This window comes from Tetrao urogallus (assembly GCF_951394365.1).
Source record: "Tetrao urogallus genome assembly, chromosome: 9".
In the NCBI taxonomy this organism is placed as follows: Eukaryota; Metazoa; Chordata; class Aves; order Galliformes; family Phasianidae; genus Tetrao; species Tetrao urogallus.
This window is the reverse complement of record NC_136822.1, coordinates 22,166,797-22,183,913: the sequence shown is the minus strand read 5'-3', so window position 1 is coordinate 22,183,913 and position 17,117 is coordinate 22,166,797. Positions and strand designations below refer to the sequence as shown.

The window sequence follows — 17,117 nt, the reverse complement described above, 5'->3', positions numbered from 1 at the left end:
GATGGCGGCCGCTCCGCTCCGCAGCCACGCACGGACTGGCGCGGCCCGGCGCTGTGACGCAGCACTCGGCGGCACCGCGCGGCGCGGCGGGAAAAAAGAGTCCGCCCGCTTCAGCCCCGCCCTGAGCGGCTGAGGGAACGGCGGGCGGCGCCGGGCTGCGCGGTCCGTGCGTCCTGCGCTGCCGTCGGCTTTACGGCCGTGCGGGCGGAGCGGGGAGGGACCCAGCCGTTCAGATCGCTGGACGCTCAAAGGCCGTCCTCTTTAAGCCATTCTGAGCGATGTGGAGAAATCGCTCCGAGACGCGAGGAAATCGCGGCTCCACGTCGACGCGTGCGTCGTCGCCTGCTCTCGTACAGACGTTCTTCTCTCGTTCGGTACGACCGGCGGACGGGGAGCACCGGCACGGCACCAGGCCTTATTTACAACCGCCGCTCCGCCTCGGCAGAGCTCCGCAGTCGCGGCGACCGCTCCCCTCCCTCCGCCCCACCGGGGAAGGACACGACACAGCTCTGTCGCAATCGCGACGCCGGGGAAATTCCGCCCGCTCGCATCACTTCTCGGAACGGCGCACCGCGCCCGTATCGCTGCGCCACGCGGCCGGGACTACCAACCCGCGGCTGGCGGACGAGCCCCGCCCTGGCGGGCAGCTCCGGGATCTGATTGGCTCCCTCGGCTTGATTGACGCCGCCCGGTGTCGTCAGCCGTCCGCCATGTTGTGCGGGGGCGCCGCGTCCTCGCGTGGCCCCACGGGTCGCCGCGGGGCTCCGCGGTCACGGCGGGCTGCGAGGGCGGCGGGACGGCGCTTCGGTGCGGAAAGCGGGGCTGGGGGCTTCACGTGGAGAGACGGCACCTCGTGCCGTGGGCAGGGGACCGCTCGGGTCGGGTTCCCTCAGGGCCCGGAGCCCTCTCCCGTGGCACGGCTCTGAGCCACCGCCTCGCTCCTCACCCACCGCCACGGGGTGAGCAGCAGAAAGCCGTGCTGCGGCAGGGACTCGTGCAGCAAGGCAGGTCCACAGCAGTGCCGTGTGGCGGCCCTGTCAGCCAGGCGTGCCCAGCCCTGCGAAGTTGCTGTTTGCCATTCAAACAGCAAACCTGAGGGCTCGCAGCGTGCCCAGGCTCCGAGCAGCAGGGCTGAATTGTAGCATCATCCTTAAGTTCTTTACTATGAGAGCGGTGAGGTGCTGGAACAGCTGCCCATAGAGGCTGTGATGCCCCGTCCATCCCTGGAGGTGTTCAAGGCCAGGTTGAATGGGGCCATGGGCAGCCTGGGCTGCTATGAAATGTGGAGGTTGGTGGCCCTGCATGTGGCAGGGGGTTGGAGATTCATGATCCTTGAGGTCCCTTCCAACCCCGGCCGTTCTGTGATTCTGTGATTCACTGAGCAAAGAGCCAGCAGTCCATGCTGCTCTGTGTGCTGAGACGGGTGGTAAGGAGCCTTTGTGGGGAGATACAAATGCGAGATGCTGATCAATCAGTTTGATCAGGGCGGTGCTGCCAGGCTGTGGCAGTGAGCTGGAGGTGCACAAGGCCTGGCTGCCAGCAAGGGCGGCCGAGGAGGTGTGGAGCAGCTGGGTGAGGCACTGGGCTCTGTGTCATGGTCAGGGTGAGGCTTTACAAACAAGGCTTTCAGAGTTCACAGTTCACAGTGCTTGTTTGTCAGTCTTCCCTTCCCTGTTTGTATTTGGGGTTTGAGAGCCCTGTAACTATCACTGGAATAGTGCTTTTTCAGAAGGATTTAATTGCTTTTCCCCCAGTGCTGGGTGGTGCTGCAGTTTGTGGCTCAGCAGGGGTTTGGTTGGCTGGAGGGGTTCTGTACCCATCCCATTTCCTGGCCCTTTCACAACTTCCTTCCCTGAGCCTCATACTGTGCAGTCACTGAGATTTTCAAAACAATTTTACATAGATTTAAGAAACCTACCACCAACCTGGGGGACTGGAGATCTTTTCTTTTAGAAACCTCCAGCAGCCCTCTTGGGTGCATTGCGCAGCCAGTGAGCACACAGAGCTCGTGCTAAGCATCTCTGCAGTGGCAAAAGCAATTTACAGGTCACTGAAAGTACTGCAGGTTAAAGAAATAATAAAGGGGAGCTGGGTAAAGAAACCCCAGGTTTGCACTGGTTCTCATGGAGGCATATGTTTTTCAATTCAGTAAAGTTCAGCAATGTGTTGTCCCCGTAGCAGTTATACAATTACAAGTCTTAGCAGAGCCATAAAGTTTAGTGATAGCATATAAAAAAAACCAAAACAACAAAAAACAAAGTCTGTAGCATCTGATGAGCTAGTACCTGATGTCTCCAGGATGATACAGTGGAGCTACATTAATAAATCATAGAATGTCTTAGGTCAGAAGATATGTTCAAGATAATCTAGCTCCAATTCCCCTGCCATGGGCTGGCAGCCCAGAGCCCCATCCAGCCTGGCTTTGAGCACCCCCAGGGATGGGGCACCCACTGCTCTGTGGCCTCGCTGCCCTCTGAGAAAAGAATTGCTTCCTAACTTCCAATTAAATCTAACGCTTTATTTTGTAACACCACCCACAGGAGGGAAAGCCTGTGTTGTCACCTCCCCAGAACCGTACCCCAATGCGCACTGTAGACAACTTAAACCCATCAGCACAGCAGTTAATAAGTTCATGCTTTTTTGCCAGGAACCAGCGTGTTGCTGGAAAATGAAGGCAGCCCATAACTGCTGGCTGAATCATGGATGTGAGTACATTAATGAGTCTGATGTGCCCTTCGGCCCCGAGTCATATCTGGGAGCTCTTTAAGTTGACTACGTGGACATAACTACCGGCATCAAAACGAACACTAAAATACTCATCTTTGGTTTCAAGAATTCGTGCAACGGGCTGAAATCACATGGAGTGTTTGCAACACCAGTGCTGAGCACAGGGTGCCAGGAGGCATTGTCAGGGTCCCCACCAGCCCCATTGCTGGCCGTGGCTTTGGGGCAGAACGAGTCCCCAGCTCAGCTGAGCAAAGCAGATAGTCCTGGGATGGTGTAGCAGCGTATGGCAGCTCCTAAATCTCCGGTGTCTGTCCTGCACTCCTTTGGTATCTACACCATTGCAGCACCTTGCAATGCTGCTGCATTTTTCCCTACTTCTGATTGCAGGTGCAGACTCCAAAGCTGAGCAGTGAACTGGGAAGCAGAGGATGGGCAAAGATGAAATGAAGGTAACACCAGTTTCCAAGTAAACCCGGTGGGAAAGGAGCTGTAGGGTATCCAGAAACCTCCATCCTAGTGGGTAAGTGAACCACCTCCATCCCAAACATCCGCTGAGGATTTTACAGGTTTGTCAGCAAATGTTTCACTAAAGGAAATAGAAGAGCAGGTTTTAGGCAAAGAACTGCAAATTTCAACATGCAGATCCCTTCACAGAATAGAAGGGGTTTGTTCAGAAAAGTGAGACTGTGATGGCAGAAACATTTCCTTGGAGAATGAGGTCAATGTATAAGATAACGTGACAGGCTATTAAGCAGTAAAATGTTGTGACATTAGGTGATACCCGAAAGTTTCTGCTGTCGTATCAAGTAGATCAGTTTAAGAGAACAGGGAATGTTACTGAATTAAGTCAGTCAATCAATTTTTTATTTCAAAGATTTGGGATTTTTTTTAAATCAAATTTTTAGGAGATCTGTTTCTATTCTTCAACTTGAATCTGATAAACTAGTGAAGAATCTGTAAGAATTATAGACAGAACCTATATTATAGAACCTGATTGCAGGAACACTTGCAGTGTGGATCACATACCAGGTTGGCAATGGTATGGAAGAGCTTGGCACTAAAAGTTGTGGCAATGCAATTTACTCAGTCTGGAGAAAGAAAGCTTTACTCAGTCAAATTAAGACTTAAAGAAGAATTAGGTAGGCGACTTCTATAAAAGATTTACAGAGACTGCAAGTGTGGACTCTAAATTAACAGCTCTGAGAAACGAGGGATATTTGAAATGGTTCCCAGAGGGTGGTTACATTCAACTCTTTGTGGTTTTGAAGGAGAAAAGAGCAATTCAGTAGTTACATCCTGCTTGGAATAACTTGGTACAAAACCAAAAGCACGAGTGTGAGCACAGCCCTTCATACAAGTGTCTGTCTGTCTGTCTGTTTCACATTAACCAACTCTTTACCTTCCATTCTCATTTTGTTGGTTTCAGTGCATTCCTCAACTCTTGCCAGTGAAGCCACTGAAGCTTAAAGTCATTGAAGGCTTTACCAAGAAAAGATTCAAATCAGTGAGCCTTTCCTGCCATCTGACCATGTATTGCTGAACAGTAGTTGGGTGCATTTTCAAATTGGACATCATGCTTAACGTCCTTTTGGTTCCAGTCTGTGTTCCAGCACATTCAAAACTCACACTTGTTTCTCCCGTTGAGTGGCATCAAGACAAAGCAAGTGGAATTTATCAGGTCTTACCATCATCAGATAACGCCGAGGAGGCAGCAGACATTCAGATGCAGATCACAGAGCACGTTTTGTCTGCGTGCATGTTATGTGATTGAGTGAACTGGTTTGAGAAGTGGCATTAAACATGTCCAGCTGATACCAACCCTGGCAGTTAATGCACCAACCTTTGAACTGCAGCAGGCAGCTTCAGAGGAAGGGCAGGGCTGGTGGCAGCACCATCACTGCTGTTTGCTCATACAGCTCTGGCTGCTCTCTGTCTTTCCTCTGAGTAAAGACACAGGACACAAGTTGGGACTGAGAAGCAGTTTTTGTTGTGATCTGGCTCTGTCTCAGCCCCCTCCATGGTCCAGCAGTGCCACCTACCAGCATTTGGAGTGGAGAAATGAGCAACCAGGCTTGGTGTTATCCACACCAAGCAATCACAACATGCTTTTAAAAAGCATTATGCTCTGCACGTGTGCTGGCACACACACCTGCCTCGGCTCTGTCCTGGGAACATTACCATCACTGATAGCATTTTCATCTGGAAGTAAAAAACTGGGTTAATGTCAAATGGAATTAAGTGACATTGAGCTTGGGAGAGGTGCCCTGAGCTCACAGCACGGCCCTGTGCTTTGGCGAGAGGCTCTTACACCCAGTGCCATCAGCAGAAGGGCAGACCTGAGCAGTTTGTTCTTTACATCGCACACCTCTCCAGAGCCAGTGCAGATGTACTTCTCACAGATTATCACCACTGAGCAATTTGTATCTGCAGGCACGCGAGCAAAAAGGCAAAGGATCAAAGCTCCAGCCTGGAATAAATCAGAGTGAGCCCCTAGCACGGAGTGTGAGCAGAAACAAGCAGCAGGGGAGATGGAAAAGAACAGGCTGTGTCCTGACAGGCAGACCTCAGCAAGACAGATTTAGCTCTTGTTCAGCCAGGAGGATGTTTGTCGCCGCGAGGACAGGCCTAAATTATTTTTAGTGGATGCATCATGAGCCTGCAGCTTTAAAGGACAGTGAAAGAAAGATCAACTTGTCCAGTGAGGGCTTATCCTGCTCTCTCAGAGCACTTGCAGCCCTGGGAAGCTGAGGAATGTGTCGGTACATACGAGACACCATGTGCTACTAGAAGTACAATGCCTGCTTTTATTGCTGCTAGCTGTGACACCAGCAGTCAGCAAACCCTGACATCACACGTGCTGTCCTTACCCTGGGCCACGCACACAGCAGCGTGCCTGCAGGCTGAGCCCAACAGAGCATTTCTCAATAAAACAGCCTGGAGATCCAAAAAGACTGTCTTGTTTTCTCAGTCCCTGTGGCCCCAGCTGTGACAGGACACCCAGCCCTGCAGTCACCTTGCTGCACAGCAGGAGAGGTGATTCCCTCCTACTGCTGCCAGCGCTGTGTTCTGCAGCCACACACCAGGCAGGGTGAGGCCGTGCAGCTGGGTGCTGTGAGCCCAGCAAGGCTCCGTGCCGTGCTGGGAGCCACAACAGAACCACATCCTGAGCAATATCTGATAGACTCACTGCACCAGCTTGAAAACATCTTCAGTGCAATCGATGAGCAGCTTTGCCAAGTTTTTTCCTCTACAGACAGATGCAGCCAGCGCTGAGATGCTTCATCTCAGCTAAATCAAGCAAATCTGTCACTGCTTTGTCCATTTGCGTATCAGAATTGGGCCAGGAGGGGCTGCGTGCACCAGGGCAATTCCGAGCGCTGCGCACCCTCCTGACCCGCAGCTGCCTGTTTGCATGGGAGCGCTCCTTTCCGAAGGGGCAGTGCGCCACCTAGCGGGCTGGAGCCGCACTGCGGGGAGGGTACGGTGCCGCGGAGCGTGGCCAGCCGCGGGACAGCGAATTGAAGTGCTAGCGTACGGGCAGGATGTTTTGTTTTACTGAGATAGCCAACAGACACCACCTCTGATTGATCACGAGGTACTTACAAAGAAAAGGAGCTGCCAGCAACGAGCCGTCTGTCCCTGCAGCGCTGAGAAAACCAACACAAATGCGAGCAGGGTGCGCAATGGGAATAAGGGATATAGCATATCGGTACCCATGACTATTTCCAGTAACAGTTAGCTAGAAACAAAGGGAGATCTGAAAGTCACGTTAGCAGGTAATTTGTGAGTTACACTCTTTTTTTCCATAACAGACATGAATAGGGATTTTTGCTTTTATAGATCCCTCATACTGTACAGTGCAGCAAGAGTCAGGATTATGCTTCATGTAATTCATTTTATCAGCACAGAAGGATAATTCTGTTATTTCTGGAATGGACCATGGTCTGAACTACAAGATTCTTAAAGATGCTCAAAACCTCACTTAGGTTCTGGGAAGACCCACAATACCATTGGCTAATATTTCTCTAAACAGATTAAAAAAGGAAAACCAACCAACCATGCAGATTTTTGCAATTATTCACTTGCCATTCATTTCATACTACTTGGGCATGCAATTCAGGCAAGGAACCCCGTCCAGAGCTTTTATCCATCAGCCCACAGTGCTTGCTAGTGGGCTAGCAGCAGCACAGCAACACACAGCAGTGCAGGACCCCGGGCCAGGAGGGCTCCAGGTGGGTGGGAGCAGCTCTGCCACGCTTCTCCCCAAACTTCAAGTTAAAACCACTTAATAATAACCTACTGAAGACAAGCTTTATCACAGACCCTTTCACCCAGCAGGAGGCAGCACTTTGTTACAAAAAAAAAAAAATAACCCAAAACCCCACAACCAAAATTGGGAACATTTTGCTGATTACACAGCCTGTCTCAGCAGCTGTGCAAAGCTTTTAGCTTCAAACATAGAAGTGTTGTCATTAGGACTGGAAAAAAGACTTTTTGACTTCACTCTGAGACAGAGCAGAGCTCATCAGCTCTGTGCCGCTTCAAAGTGCACCAGATTTTTGCTTCAGTGTTACAGCGTAATCCATGGAAGTGATCAGCATGGCAAATTATCTTCTTTTAAACCTCTTTGTGTACACTATTACATATATATATATATATATATAAAATACATACTTCCTTCATGCAGGTTCTGGTCACATTGTCCCAAGCACAGCCCCCCATTTTAGTGCAGCCTCAGTGCCCCCAGCAGCCCACCTCCACTCATGGTGTGTTTTCAAAGAGCTCAGGGGCCGTGCAGTGATTGCCCAGCTCTCAGCCAACATACCCTTCCCAGCCTAGACTTAACAACCTTATGTTGAGGGGAGCTTTACCTGTTGGACATTTCCAGTTTTTAAGCCCACATGCAGGTTCATCTTCCAGAATACCACATAAGGAGAGCCAACAACCCCAAACAAACCCAACCCACTGCCCATGCCTCCAGCTGCAGCTTTGGTAGCTCAGCCAGCTGCATCTCGTTAGCCAGATCCCTCCATTGGCTCAGGCTCTCACTCCTTGTACCTACTCTGAGTCAGGCTGCTTCTGGAGAGCTGGGAAATGCTATTTTGCTCTGTTATTAACTGGAAATTTCAGGAAAGTTTTGACGAAGTCCCTCTGACCTCTTTGCAATGCTTTTTTTTTTTTAACCAAGTCACCATTTGGGATGTAGATATGATGAATGGGGAGTGCATTGCGTTAGCTCATGTGTCAGGCCAAATAAAGGAAGGGTGTCCCCAGTGGGCCATCCCTGGCCAGTCACATCTCAGCCTGTCTGAGCAGCCCTTTAACATTCAGCAGGCTGCTGAAACCCGCTGGTGAACAAGGGGCGTTCCTGGCACTTTGGGACTTCCCATCAAGATGTGTTTGTTAAGTCAAACTGGCAGAGCCAAAACAACAGGCACGCAGCTGGATCCATCCTAAAATGAATGGCTCCTGTGGGAAATGCAGGCACCCGCAGTGCTGGAGTTCTGCAGCAGGCCCTTCACGCACCGTCTGCACTGGTGTGCGGGAATAACATGAAGATCCATGGCAGATCTTCCTTCCCTCCCCTCTCCATTCTGTATTTCACAGAATCACAGATCCAAAGTTCCAGTTTGTGCCTGTTGCCCTTGGTCCTGTTACTGGCCAGGGCTGAAAAGAGCCTGGCCCCATCCACCTGGCTCCTGCTCTTTGTATACATACAGGTATTGATATGATCCATTTCTCAGACTTCTCTTTCCCAGGCTGAACAGCACCAGTGCTCTCAGCCTTTCCTCATCAGGAGGTGGTCAGGCCCCCAGGCATCTCCATCTCTGCACCCTCCAATGGACTCTCTGCAACAGTTCCCTGCCTGCCTTGAACTGGGGAGCTCAGAACTGGGCCCCGTGCCCCAGACGTGGCCACACCAGCACAGATCAAGGGAGAGAAGAACATCCTCACCTGCTGACCACACTCTTTGTAAAGCACCCAGGATACCATTGGCCTTGGCTACAAGGGCACATAGCTGGCTCATGGTCAACCATTGGTCAACCAGGACCCCCAGGTTCTTCTCCATAGAGCTCCTTTCCAACAGTTCAGCCCCCAACCTGTACTGGTGTGTTATTATTCCTCCCCAGCTGTAGTACTCTACTCTTGCCCTTGTTGAAGCTCATCAGATTCTTCTCCACCAAACTCTCCCACCTGTCCATGCCTTGCTGAATGGCCACACAGCCTTCAGCAAGCTGAAGGGGCCACACAGCCCTGCCAGCTTCATATCACCAACAAACTTGAACTCTATCCCTTCATCCAGGTCACTGATGTAGAAATTGAACAAGACTGAGCCCAATATCAACTCCTGGGGAGCACTGCTACCTGCAGGCCACCCAGACTCTGCTCCGTGGGTGCTCCAGCAGCCTGGTGCTGCACGCAGGGCTGCTGGCACTGTGTGACACTGCTCACTGCCAGTGCCCTTGCAGCCATCCCGCAATCTCCTAGGTGGGAAGGCAAGGGCTAAACTTTTTAAAGAATAAATGAAAGAGAAGTGGAGTAGAGAAAGTGACAAATACAGGTCATGCTGTATAGATATTAGAGCTGTGGAAGTAAAGGCAGGGAGCTGTAAAAGTTCAGGAGGCCCTCTATCTCCTTCAGGATGAGAGAAAATACTTTTATTCCTTTCTTATCAGGCTTGTGCTCCATATGGGTATTACAGCAGGTGGTTTGGGGGTCTGTGCTGCTCACTCTGTCTGAAGGAGTCAGAAGAATGGATGAAAGAAAGTCCTGAGAGCCTTTTGACGAACCTAAAGGTCGCTTCCAACCCAATCCATTCTGGGAGTCTCTCATTCTATGAATTTGTTGCATTGCAACGCTTAGCTACAACTTTCAGCTAAAAGGGTTGGGCGACATCCTGCTGTTAAACGCAGCATCCTCCCCAGCACAGCCCCTCCCAACAGCCTTGAGGGCTTTAGAGCTCAGTACCAACACTGATATCTGACACATGGCTTTTATTTCTCCTTTCATCATAGTGTGTACAACAGACTGCAGATAAAACCATCGTGTTCCCCATCATCCTTCCTGTTCCACTGCACTGCTTGTGTTGGAGGTGACTGAAGGGGTGGGGAGCTAATAGGGAGCAGAAGGGGAGCCCGAACTGAGCTCAGCTTGCTGAAGAGGGCAGCTGCTTTTCACTTGTGCTCTCCTTAGTGATTAAATGGGCCGGGATGTAACCAGATGTGATGCACTCAACACAGCCGAAACCATTTGCAAAAATAGTTCTGAGTGCTCAGCTTCCATTCCGTTCACTGCTTTTTGTTTGGCTAAAAAAGAAAGCTCTCTGGAGGGCTGCAAGGTGCTTACCAAGCCACTGATGAATTCAGGCTGGAGTAACTTTACACAAGACAAATGGTCCTCCCTGGCCAACATTTACTATCTCTTTTTTCCTGCCTGTAAACTTGACTTGCTCTGTTGGGAAGCAGAAAAGGCCAATGGCCTGTGAGGCAAAGTGAGCAATTTCAAGTCGATTATCCACGAAGGTTACGAGGCAGCTGCAGCTGCTCTGCAGAGATCCGTCGGCAATTTCTACCCCACACCTGTGCTTGGTCACTCAGGTGGCTTTGGCTGATGCAGTGAGGTGAAGCCATGGTCCCAAGGCCTCTCCTGGAGCTCCCACGCAGAGGGCAGAAAGGTGTTCTCCAGAGTTGTGTCGTTACCTTATGGAGGGCAATGGGACACAGCCCCAACCTCGGCGTTAACCCAGCAGCGCTCCTGCACGCTGCACAGCGAGCTCTGCTGAAGGCACAGCACTCAGCTCTGCTGCTTGGGAGCAATCCTGGTGGGAGGGGGCTGGGCACCTGATGTCCCATGTCCCACACGGCCCCAGCTCCTGTGGTCCCAGTCCCATCCGAAGAGCAATCAGACTGATTGCTGGAGGGCTGCTGGAGAACAGTGTGCTCACACAGCTTCACTTCTCAAATAACATCCATCTTCCCAAAGCAGGTCTTCTGAGCTCTGCCCATGTTCAGCAGCCTACATCCTATCCCTAACCCTGACCCCAACCCGAGTGTGGACTCGGAGTGTGTCTGGGGCAGTGTCAGAGCTCAGGCACAGCCATGGACAGCTGGAAAAACATCCTCTGCTGTTGCCTAAACACCACCTGCACCAAAGCAAAGGATTGTCACACTCACACTCTTCAAAGGGAAAACAACAGCACTCATCACGAGTGTTTTCACTTGGGCTGGAGCCCCACGCCACAACCAACATCAGATCTTCGGTTACGGATCCGTGCGGCGCCTTGTGACACATGGCCTCCTAGTGCTGTGTGCTCTTGGACAAATTCACCCCATCAGATACACATGTGTACCCACTGATGAGTGTTACCTGCTTATGCAAAGTTATCTTGTCACAGAAAAGAACAAAACAAAGAGCCCTCTTACAGACACTCACAGTTTTTCCACATGCTACTGCCAGGAACCAGCAAATGGGTTTTTTTTTGCTCATGACCTGAAGATGTTATGGTGTTCCTGTTACTGAGCAGTCTGTGGGGATGTTGATGTGAGCTCCAGGCTGAAACCTGGAGGGCTCCCAGATCAGTGTTTTTTGTTTTTCACTCTATTGGAAGAGAGCTGGATATGCTCATTGCTGGTAACAAAAGGCATTGTTTGATTTGTGATGCCTCCTGCCCCCCGTTCCAATTTCCTCATGCTTTGCCCACAGAACACACAGGACGTGTGCCTCCATGTGGTTCCCCTGCTGGGGAAAAGGCAGAAGAAGTGGAGGGCAAAGGTAGAGGGCAGAGAGCAGCAGGCAGAGCTGGCCCTGAACCAACAGCTATCAATGGAACAGCTCTTCTGTCCTGAAACACCGTGACCTCAGATGGACTGAAAGTCATGCTTCATCGCATGCTAGGATTACCTTTAGAATGCTTTGTGTCCACAGAAGGTGGAGAGGGCACTGAGAATCACAGAACCATAATGGCTGCAGAAGACCTCTGAGGTCCCCAGATTTTATCCTCGAAGCGCTGATTGTCTGCACTGGGATGGGTTGGCTGAGCTGGCAGCAGCTGGCAGGCATGGGGGTCCCTGCAGGATCAGAAAAGCTGGAAGCTCTGAGAGTGAGTCAAAGATCCAGATTGTTCCGCTTCTACCCGCAGTGCTGTGTGCAATACCTATGCACTCACCCCCTGTTTTATTCTGTTCCTTTTAACCGTGCTGGAGAACTTCTTTTTCAAGGATTCAGGGGCGAATCGTGGGGTAAACTTTCCCTGGAAATGCTCCCAGGGCTGCGCTCAGCTCTGTAAACAAAGCCTGGGCAGGCAGCTCACGTTTCTGGGAAATGCTGTGCGTGGGGCCACTGGAGCACAGGGCACTGCTTGGAGCCTGGGGATGCAGCCCAGTGTCCGCAGCTGTGATTTCTGCCTTTGAGTACAGCCCTGCGGGGGGAATGGGGTCTTGTAGGGATGTGTTGGAAGAGCTCTGCTGTTCTGCCAACCTTGGGAGCTGAGCCCAGCCCAGGGGTCTTATCTGTCCCCATCATGGTTTTAAACTGAGACAGGGGAGGTTTAGGTTGGATATTAGGAGGAAGTTTTTCACTCAAAGGGTGGTGAGGCACTGGCACAGGTTGCCCAAGGAGGCTGTGGATGCCCCATCCCTGCAGGCATTCAAGGCCAGGCTGGATGTGGTTCTGGGCAGCCTGGTCTGCTGGTTGGTGACCTGCACACAGCAGGGGGTTGGAACTGGATGAGCATTGTGGCACCACGCAAGGTACAAATGGAAGGTGATGGGTTCCCTTGCAGCCTGCAGGAATGTGACCACAGGCACCAGAAGCTTGTCTTTGTCCCTATCCCCATCCCTATCCCCATCCCCACCCTGACTCATTCCCCATCCCTATCCCTGACCTTGTCCCCATTTCTGTCTCCGTTTCCCCATCCCTGTCACCATTCCTGATCCATTCCCCATCCCTCTCCCTCTCCCTGACCCCATTTCTGTCTTCCCATCCCCATCCCTGTCCCCATCCCAGGATGGCTCTTGCTGGGGACATTGCACAGTCACAAAGTGAGGAGTGCCCCAAGCTCCCCACTCAGAGCACAGCACTACTCATATTTAGAAAACTCCAATGCACATCGTTTCAAAAAAAAGAAACAGGAAGAACTATTTATACGTTTGCTCAAGAAGAACATTTGCCACAGTGCAATTTGCACTTCTTTTTTTTTCCTTCATATTTATTTTTAAATCTCCCTGCTCTCATCATAGCTGGATTGATGATTTCTGTGTTTCTCCTTTTGGGAGGTTGACTAGGATAAGCTGCCAGCCGAATTTCTCTTTTATTTCACTCCAAGTTTTAATTTAAGACAGGAGAAGTGTGGCGAAGCTTCTCATTCTGTGTAATCATTTCTTGGCACAAAGCAGGGCACTAATGACCCTAATGGGTCGCATTGCTCCAACGGGTCGCAGGGCAGGGCGTGGGGTGGTGGCAGTGGTGGCAGTGGTGAGCCATGGCATGGCCAGTGACAGCCACAGCCCAACAGCTGACCATGATTCTTCTATGTGACACAGTCACAGCCCGGCCCATGCCCAGGTTCTGCACTTGGACATGGAAATCTGGTGGTAGTGAAACAGGTTCTGATCTCTGGATCGCTAAAGTAGGTTGGAAAAGACATCTGAGATCCCCAACCCAACCCCAACCCACACCACCATACCCACAACCACATCCCTCAGTGCCCCACGGTGCTGAACACCTCCATGCATGGTGACCCCACTGCTCCCCGAGCAGCTGTGCCAATGTAACTCCAGACATGAAGACCACAAACGTACACCCATGAATTAACTTCATTCCCATTCAACTCAATGGTGCATCCTGTGTGGGTAAAGGAAGGGTTTGCTGGTCCCAGTATTTGCAGTCCAATGGCTGACAGCTCCCTTCCCCTGGAAATCCTCACTCTGTCCCTCAGGCTTGGATCTGATTTCTTGATTTTGAGGCACGAAGCATCATAGAAGTTGTAAGTACTGAAATAGCAGATTCCTAAAATACTGTTTTAGAGGTTTTAGTCAAATTGGAAAACATTAAATTTTATATCTACCCCATCTTGGCCTGCAGGTTAATTTTTTCATCCACAGATTTCCCACTCACTTTTCCCCACTTTTTCTCTTCTGCTTTCATTTTTTTTCTGCACCATTTCCTTCACTTTGGAATCATTTGAGAGTAAGAACCCCCCCCCTCCCCCCCCCAAAAAAAAACCAAACACCCCAACAGCCCAGATCTTGAAACGATCCATTTTTAGAGCCATTCTGAAAGCTTACAGTGAAGGCAAGTAATTAAAAAAATAAAAAGGAAAACAGTTTTTAAAAATTGTGTTGGTTACAGATGGGGGCAAAGTGGGAGAAGGTGGCAAGAAACCAAAACACTTAAATATTTAAATTTGTTCTTTTGCACTGTTAAATCTTTAAAATCGCCCCATCTCTGACCTGAAGGGAGAAGCAACTGTGATTTTTATTCATAGGGACAGGAAAAAGGTAAGAGGCATTGAGGTTAAATAAGGAGGAGGACGATCGTTTTGCAGATGGAGGAATGCAGGCAGCCCGGGGACGTGGGGTGCTCCCAGCAGTGCCAAGGCCATGGACACCTGAGCCGTAGGATTGGAGCTGGGCTGCTTTCCAGCCACATCTCCCAGCTTGGAGGCGACCAGCCTGAAGGAAAAGCTGTACTTTGCATGTGGACGTGGCAGCTCCGTCTCTACCTGCACACGGATGGCAGCACTGGGTCTTCTGGCAGCATTACAGCCACCCCACAGCCTCCCATGTCCCAGCAGCTGCCCACCACCCCGGGCAGCTCATGGAGGGTGCAGAGCGGTGGGATGCTCAGCACTGCAGCCCTACAGGTACGTGGTGGCCTCTCTGCTCTCCCTCTCCTTGGCCTGTGCTATAGCAACGTTGATGCACTGCAGCCACTCCTCCGTGCTCTTCTCATCCTTGGCCTTGAAGACGTAGCTCTTGCTGTCGGTGAAGATCTCGAAGGCCCGGGGCAGGCTGCGGTCCCGGCGCTTCTTGGCCACCACTTTGACACTCTGCACCTTGCTGAGCTCAATGGGGCAGTCTTCGGGATCGTCTTTCTGAAACACAGGGTGGGGAAGATAAACAGGACCAAGTTCGCATGCTGGGGCTTCTACCAAAAGGGAAGCAGCCACTCCTTGTGCTGGTTTGGAAAACAGGAGAGGTATTTCGTGCCTGAGTCGGGAATGCAAAGGAAGCCACGGCGGTTTTCATTGGGAATGGAGAGCATGGCACAGCTCAGTCGTGCTGTGGTTTGAAAACAGAGAGCAGCACATCTGTGAAACCTCAGCGCCACTGTAAGAGTGGGGATGGGATGCAGGGAGCAGCAGAGATGGCTGCAAAGAGTCACAGAAGTTTCCTGTGGGAGATCTGTGAGCTCACCAAACAGACACGAGCTGCGGTCTCCAGATGAGACATGTGAGCCCCAATCCCCCAACGCTATCTATGCTTCTCCTGTTGAGATTCTTAGGCTTTTTAGCAAGAGGAGTAAGGCAGGTTTTCCAAAAGCTTTCTGCTCCAACCACATGGATTCCCCATGCATGGACACAACACCAACACCAGTTCAGGCTCTATGGTTGCCCAAGGAGGCTGTGGATGCCCCATCCCTGCAGGCATTCAAGGCCAGGCTGGATGTGGCTCTGGGCAGCCTGGTCTGCTGGTTGGCGACCTGCACACAGCAGGGGTTGAGGTTCTTTTCAACCCAGGCCATTCTAGGATTCTATGACAGCAATAAGTAGCTCTGCACTGAAATCAGACCCGCGTTAAACAGTGAGAATTTTATCACAGCAAATGCAAAACAACAACAAGCTCAGGGGGAAAACCTGCCAACAGGTACTGGGCAAAACCACTATGCTCCCTTGATGGGATGTCGTGTACACACTGCTGAAAGCTGCTCAAGAAAGCTGATTGTACCCATGGCACATTTCTGTGAATACTGTTTACCACAATTTTCCAGGACTATGGGATGTGGCTCATTTTGAACCTCTTCTGTTTTGGTTTTCTCCTGCCTCCCTTCACCCGCTGGCAATCCCACTGCTTACTCAGAGCAAAGAGCATCCACGTGGGTACATCTGCAGAGGAAAGGTTTGCGGTGGGAAAGAGGCACTCACAGCCAGCTGGCCGCCCTGCCGTGCCTCCTCTGTGCTGCTTTGGGCTTCCAGGCAAGCAGTGTGACAGTCCCAGCACCCACATGTGCCCATCCCTCAGCAGCAGTGCCGGATCTTCTGTGCAGCTGGAGCAGAGCTGTCCCACTCAGCCCTGCAATGAGCACCAGATGAGGCAGAACCTCTTTCTTTTCTAAATACAGAGTTATTTACCAGCCCTCGTGGCTGCAGTGCTATTGGTGTGTCCTGTAGCCATTCCTGTTGCTGGTGGGACCTCCCTGCTGCTGCTTGCTGCCCCAGCACAGCATCTCGCTGTCTGCTCACAGTCCAATGCTGGACAGACCTTGTGGCACTGAGAGCAAACTGCCCCTTCCCACCAGATGCAGACATGAAGCAAGACAGAGCACGATGCACAGCCAGGGAAGCCCCTCTGCTGGTGTGTGCAACAGTCAAACCCAGGTCTGCATACAACGCAGGCTGCTGCAGGGCATGGGGGCTCCCGTGCTGCAGCCCAGGCAATGGTTAACATCTCAACTCTCTAATTTAAGCAAAAAATGTAGTGGTAACAGGATATAAGGCAGCAGTTGGAGGACTGATTGCCCAGGCACAACCACCTCAGTCCCTGGGGGCTGGATGCCAGTCTGCTCCTCGAGGAGCCAGATATTTGTGTGCAGCTCCAGAGGAAACAAAGAGGCTTGGATCTGACAGCTAAGAAAGGAAAGTTAACCCACATGAGTTCTGCCATTTAGCAAACTCTGCTGTCTGACCATCTCCTCACATCAACCTGGAGAGCCCTGAGAGCACAGTGCTGGGGCGACTGCTCCACGCCAATAGCATCCCGGGGGAATCAAGGTGTTCAGTGTGACTTTTGCCTGCCTTGTTTGCACAGCTAATTAAATCCATTCCGTTAAATGCATTTCCTTCAGCCAACCACCACGCTAAAAGAAATGACAACTACTCCAGCACTACAAAAAGTGAACCTCGGCCAGTCCTGAGCAGAAGCTGAGGCTCTATATGGATTGAAATGTCTTCAAAATCTCAATTCATCAGAATAAGTCACCAGAAAGTAAAGAAAAAGCTGTTCTGTTTGCAAGGGCCAATGCCCTCCCTGCTGCAGTCCTCAGAGGAAGGGGCTCAGGAAGCCATTTCAGAGGCTTAAAGAGCTTTGCTGGGTTTCTGCAATGAAAAAGATTATTTACCAGAAATATTAAGGCTTGGCTGCAGCTGGAGGATGCTGCTACTTTTGGATTAC

The 17,117-nt window shown here is 51.1% G+C and overlaps 1 protein-coding gene across 1 annotated transcript in view; it reads right to left on the bottom strand.

Annotated features, from left to right (window-relative positions):
• Window positions 1–14,584: 14,584 nt before the first annotated feature.
• Window positions 14,585–17,117, bottom strand: part of VEPH1 (ventricular zone expressed PH domain containing 1) — a gene marked incomplete at both ends in the record, with an annotated part of 48,246 nt that continues 45,713 nt past the window's right edge. Inside the window, one exon of the mRNA XM_079539713.1 lies at window positions 14,585–14,821. Within this exon, the coding sequence (XP_079395839.1) occupies window positions 14,585–14,821 (237 nt within the window). The remainder of the gene's footprint in view (window positions 14,822–17,117) is intronic.